We start from the raw sequence: 6,000 nt of genomic DNA, 5'->3' as shown, positions 1-6,000 counted from the left end.
GGACTTGGGTATTTATAGCAAACCAAATGAAAGCTACACCACACACTTACTTCACTTACAATTGACATTGATTCTCAACACCTCGATCAATTAACATAACTCGTATCAGCAATATCTTCAAAAAAGAAAGAGTACAGAATCCTATCTGCCGGCAATTCCGCTTCAATGCGAACGTCGGTGGCCTCAACCATATATTGGCGAAATTGCAGCATACAATTCCAGAAAAAACAACTTCCTCTATTTTAGGGTAACAAAGGTTTAGTGCCCGTCGAACTTAGTCTACTTTCCGACTCTTTTCTGGACGCACTTCGAAATGCTCCAAACCCTAATTCTATGCTTTCTTGTATCACCAACACATTTACCGTCCCACTACAAAAATCCGAGGAAGCAACAATGTCGCCGATCACTCCCAACTCTGCATTCTCCACAAACGCTGCCATTTCTTCGTCCCTCAATGTCATATCTGAATGCCGTCTCCCCACCATGACGAGGTTATATTCCCCCTGCGAGTTCATAACCGCATCCATAAGTTGTACTCCGTCATGCACTTCAATTTCCCGCCATAACAACATATGATTCCCCATGTTTTTTAGCCTAAACTCGTTCACCAACGCCTCATCCAGCTTTGCCTCCTGCAGCTCGGCTTCTGTCCCTTCTTTTGATGTACTCTGAAGTGTTATCCTGAACACCATGATGCCAACATTGGGGTTGCAAGACATGCGTTCCGCGTAGGCTAAGACCTCGCGGTCGTCTGCCCCCCCCAACGAAAAACGAAAAACACAGCCACGTTGAAAGAGAAGTGGGGCAAGCTCATCCGACAGGACAAGCCTTTGTCGACTAGGATCCCCACCGTAGACGGTGAGTATGATTGCACATTGGCGTTGAATTGGCGTATGCCAGCGGTCATACTTGGGCCAACAATACCCTGGTAGTTTTCATGAAACGGTATGATGATCAACGGCACAAACTTGTTAACAGCTAGACGGAAAAGGGTATCATGCATGCATTTAAATGGCGAGATCATAGTGTAAGGTTGGCTTATGACTGATCCACCGGCAGTTTTTGAGTACTTGTCGAAGGCTCTCATTATTTGATGAGTGGTTGTGTTTTTGGAGCACAATTTGTTCCTCTTGTCATTACTATGGCAAGGGAGTAATAGTGGTGCAGCACAACCAATGAGCTCGACTGCGTGAACAATGTAGGCGCAAATGGGGCTTGATTCTGTCGGGTTTGAGGCTTCGAGGAGGGTTATGATATTGGGGACACTTTCTTCACTTTGGACGCAACATAGAAGGCGAAACATTTCAGACTTGTTGCTTGGCATTGACTGGATGTTTCTGAATCGGGGAAGTATGGATTTGGATGCTCCGAAAGGTTTGTATAAGTATCGTACCAATGGTGTTACAATCATGGTAATCCCAAGAGAAGACAACACCAGTTGGGTAAAACATTGGTCATCTATGGCCTGCAATTAATAAAAATTTGGGACCCGAATTAATCGTTTAATGAAGGGTTAAAGATGACTATTATAAACAATAATATCACCAATACACCAACCAATTGACTGAGTTGGTAAGGATCGTTTTCTTCGCTAGGCAAAGGCCTAGATTCGAGTCTCGCTAACTACAACCCCCAACGATCTAAGATTCAAATAATTTTTTGTAAGAATGATCTCCAAATACATATTAAGAAGTCGAACAATTCCCGTTAGGAAGTTTGGATGATAAAGATATATTATTCGCAAGGGGTGAATATGTGGAGTGAATGCAAGCATTATATGTCGTTAAATGAGGTATAAATGGTAGCACTCATTATTAATTACCTTTAATTCCCGCCAATGAGTATAAACGATAAGCTCGATTATACCCTTTGTACTCATCATTAAGCTCAGCAAGATACTATTCTTGAATCTGATTTTGCAGCACCATGCAATCACTGTACCCCCCACGATCTTTGCAACATATGACACAACAATCAGAAGCTGAATTTTGGTAAAACTCGTCCAATCTTCAACGGAGTAGACATTAATGTCAAAGCCAATGCGGAAAAAGAACAATGGAAGAAGAAATTCAGAGACCACGTATTCAGTCTTGTGTACGATTGCTGAACCAAGAGGCGGTCCATTTGGAATGACTAGGTAGACCTCATGCCTATGATATCAGAGATGAATGACATAACTAGAACCCCAAGCTGTAGTGCAATGACATAACTTTCCTTGACTTCTTTTCCTTGTGGAGTAACTTTGATGATCAATTTTACAACTAGCCGTATGACGAAAATAGTGAAGAATATCATCCCCAATAAGCAAGCACAAGTCTTAAATCCATCATTTATAGTTTTCTGAGCGTGCATAAGATGCGCTGCTGCGAAGTTCCACTGGACTATTTCATTCATGGCCGCGGAGGACATGGTAAGTTGTCCCAACTCCGAAGTCATAAGGTTGAGTTCATCCAAGGCCTCAAGTACGACTGGAAAATAAGTGAATGACAAAGAAATGGAAACGAAGAAAAGGAAAATTTTTCCTCCTTTGAGTCCAGGAATGGTTCGGCCTATCGTGAAAACAGTGCTTGAGGTGATTGCTGATGGAAAGAGAAATGTCACTAGAGCAATCTTCCAGGTTTTCTTTGCCATCCTTTTGACCATGTTTACATCAAATTTTACCGTGGCTAGGAATATGGAGTATATTACGCCGAGATGAGCAATTGTTTCAAACAATGGAACCTCTTTTCCTCCGAAAAGTATTTTGTCTTTGAATGCCTTGTTGTACCCTAACAGAGAAGGCCCCAAGATAATGCCAGCCTGAAACAATGAAAGCAATCAAAAGAAAGAAGGGTTCCAGTTAATTTGTCACGTCACCAAAGAAACTAACGAAAAAAATAGTGAAAGTAAAGAAGGATTAATTAGCTGAGATTAGCTCTTCATCAATTGTCGATTGCAACTCTGCAAGGCACTAACTATTCCCAAAAGAAAAAAATTACCACCGCACCCAAAAAACTCCCACTTGTCCCCTCTTTGAAAAATTTTATTAATAACAAGAATAAATAGAAAAAAAGAAAAGATATAAGCGGGGACTGGGCCAACACCCGCATAGAAGAGTAAATTAGCGAAAACGATAAGTAGGACTAAAACAAAAACATACCAGGAGATTGCAGACATATCTGGTTTGTCCCAAGGGTCTTAGAAAACAATAAAGCAGTCTAGAGGTGAGAACGACGAGGATGATTTGCGCCAGAGTTAGAGGATACGGATAATCTAAAGGATTATCTCCTGCCCAAATGCCTTTGGAGGCATTCTGTTCAAATGGTAGACAATGAGCTTTTGATCCCATTTCGTTGTATTGAGAGTTATTTTTTGAGGTTATCGTTCCTGTATCTATTAACTTGATCTTGTCCATGGTTTCGGTCGTAATCTGAAGTTCAAACCCTATTAAATTTTCCGAGAAGAACGAAGTGACTTGGTAAGATAACCGCCGTCCCCGGCGGTTGGACATGTGAAACGGGGTTGAGAAGCTCAATATGTATTATAAATTGGAATTTAGCACAGATGAGTTGTTTACATAAGAAGGCAAGAACAGGTAATTTAGTGATCCTTGTGTTATGTCCTCTTATGCTGAAAGAGTCGTCGTCAAGGGTAGAATTGTCCTTTAATCGGCGCAAGATGATGAGGAAGCGACTATATATGTATACGAAGGACAAATATTCTCAAAGTCAAACGCTCCAGGAAAAACTAGTTGGCCAAGTTATACGTAGCTGATTAATTTCAGCTTATAGCTAAAGATGGTATTTAGAATTTAGTTTATTGATGAGCTGGATTTTATTTTTCTTGTGCTCAATGTACAGAAACAATCTTGAACTGTTATCAATAAAAGTTTCATTTCATATAAAGAAAGGTGGCACATTTTTTTAAATTAGGACACACATATTGTTGACTTTAGGAATTACAACGCCTACATGGCGAGCATGCCGAGCAATTATTGAGCTAATTACATCATTTTTGTGGATGCGGGCGTGCGAACTTGCAACCGAGCTTGGTTGGGAAAGTGAAATATATGTGATGGTGTGATGTCGAATGCTTGCCGACTTATGCACTGAGCAATACGGTAGAGGAATAAAAACGCTCTTAGCCGCCTAAGGTTCTAGAACTTGAAGACAAGGTTAGTCAATTCATCATTGAGTTAAGGATATTTTGCAATAGGTTCGGCAGCCTCGACTATATTTGTGAAAATATAGGTTCAACGAATCGGAATTAGATTGTAGGGACAAAGATACTCAAAGGACATAAGTTTCTTATTGGTAAATGTTGTTTGGTCATCTGAATGCCGATCTCTGAAGTACACGTGGGAGTTACTGATCATAGAACCACTCACTTTGATGGGAAGCTAATGAGGTGGCCTCGTTCGGCGAAAGAATCAAAGCACCTCGTACGGCAAAAGAAAAAAAAATTCCTTGTTGGCTAAGACTTGTATAGGTAACCAATCGAGTTTGAAGTAGTGATGTTAATCCAAACTAAAGGTACTTTTCAATTGACAGATTCTATAGCTCCAACGGCGTTAGTCAAAACTAAATGTGTCACCAGTTGCCAACTCCTTGTTGTTAATCTAACTGAAGGTGTGTTAACGAGAGGGTTACGATAGTTAGTATTTTTCTCAAGGGTGTGAGAAGGTTTCGCGTAGAGCAATGTTTTCTATAGAGCGATTGAGTTTGTGTGTTAGTTGAAAAGACCTTTCTAATGTTGCAAAATTCATGATGGCCAAGTCTGCCGAGTTGCAAAATTCTTATAAGATTCCAAATCTTCGAGGTATTCTCTTAGTATAGTCGGAATATTCTCTGCCAAAAGAATACTGCACTCTGGGTAGTTTCAAGTTGATAAGATGTTTCCAATGTGTAAGTTTTTTGTTGATGGTCCATGTTGCTTTTGATTCTGGTATGAGAATCGAACAACCAATATCGCGATTAAGGTCACTGTGATCTGCCATTTAGTACTACAGTTTAGTGATATTTCTTTTCATTTGTAAGGCTTAATCCATCCTATCTACTTTAGTATAGATAATATTATTTGTTAAAAAAATTAAAAATAAAAAATTCAACGGAGCAGTAAATTTCACTAATAAGCAAGAAATATGTAGCTAGTTTATGTAGAACATCATGTGCCTTGTTCTTCAAAGTGTATACAAAAATATATAACAAATGAAAAAAGCATAACATTGACATAAATGATTTAAATGACTCGTTTGAAAATGTTTGAAAATAATTGATAGTGTTTTTGGTGAAAATATTTTGAAACTTATTCTTAGTAAAAAGTTAAGTGAATTTTCAAAAACGCTTTTAGTATTTACTCAAAAAATTTCCTCGAAAATGTTTTTAATCATTTTAAAAGCATCTTCAAACATTTAATATAATAAGAATACTTCACACACCCGAACAATTAACAAAAGTAGATCAACAAATATTAAATATAATTGAAAATAGTACACCAGGACAAGCAATTATTTATAAAACAAATTTATTACAATCCAAACAAGGTCAGAATCGGAATTGGATCCTCTCCGAGGCAAATCCTCGGGATCCTCCTGACCCGTTAATACAGGCTGTTGGATTTTGATCAAATGGCTACAAACAGGAAGGTCCCTCTAAAAGTTATAATCATTATAATTATTGGATTAAAATTTAACAATCCGTGTTATTGAATCAGAAAGATCCCGAAAATTTGCCTCGAAGAGGATCCAATTCCGTCAGAATCCACCATCCATGTGAAGTGTGTGATGACTACATCACATGAAAGTTCTAACCATATTTTTCTTTTGCTTTCCCCTTCAATTTGCCATCCAAAGAGAAGCCACTGCGTCAGCGAATGCGCAAGGTGCCATCTCATCTTGTCGTTGACACTCCAGCGCACACCATGACCCGATCGCCTTTAGTGCTCAATTCTCCACCACATAAATTTGAACATGTCACGCGTGATATAATTAAACTACACTTCCACATTGAGCTAAAATCGCCA

At 39.1% G+C, this 6,000-nt stretch overlaps 1 protein-coding gene across 1 annotated transcript in view; it reads right to left on the bottom strand.

Moving 5' to 3' along the window:
• Positions 1-3,328, bottom strand: part of LOC137734471 (cation/H(+) antiporter 15-like) — a 13,066-nt gene extending 9,738 nt beyond the window's left edge. The window contains exons 1-4 of the mRNA XM_068473733.1: positions 3,140-3,328; positions 2,714-2,799; positions 1,942-2,150; positions 363-925 (exon numbers count right to left, since the gene is read on the bottom strand). Of these exons, the coding sequence (XP_068329834.1) occupies positions 363-925; positions 1,942-2,150; positions 2,714-2,799; positions 3,140-3,328 (1,047 nt within the window). The remainder of the gene's footprint in view (positions 1-362; positions 926-1,941; positions 2,151-2,713; positions 2,800-3,139) is intronic.
• Between the last annotated feature and the right edge of the window lie 2,672 nt (positions 3,329-6,000).

Source organism: Pyrus communis, chromosome 5, assembly GCF_963583255.1.
Source record: "Pyrus communis chromosome 5, drPyrComm1.1, whole genome shotgun sequence".
NCBI classification, from domain to species: Eukaryota; Viridiplantae; Streptophyta; class Magnoliopsida; order Rosales; family Rosaceae; genus Pyrus; species Pyrus communis.
This window is presented reverse-complemented; position numbering and strand designations above follow the sequence as displayed.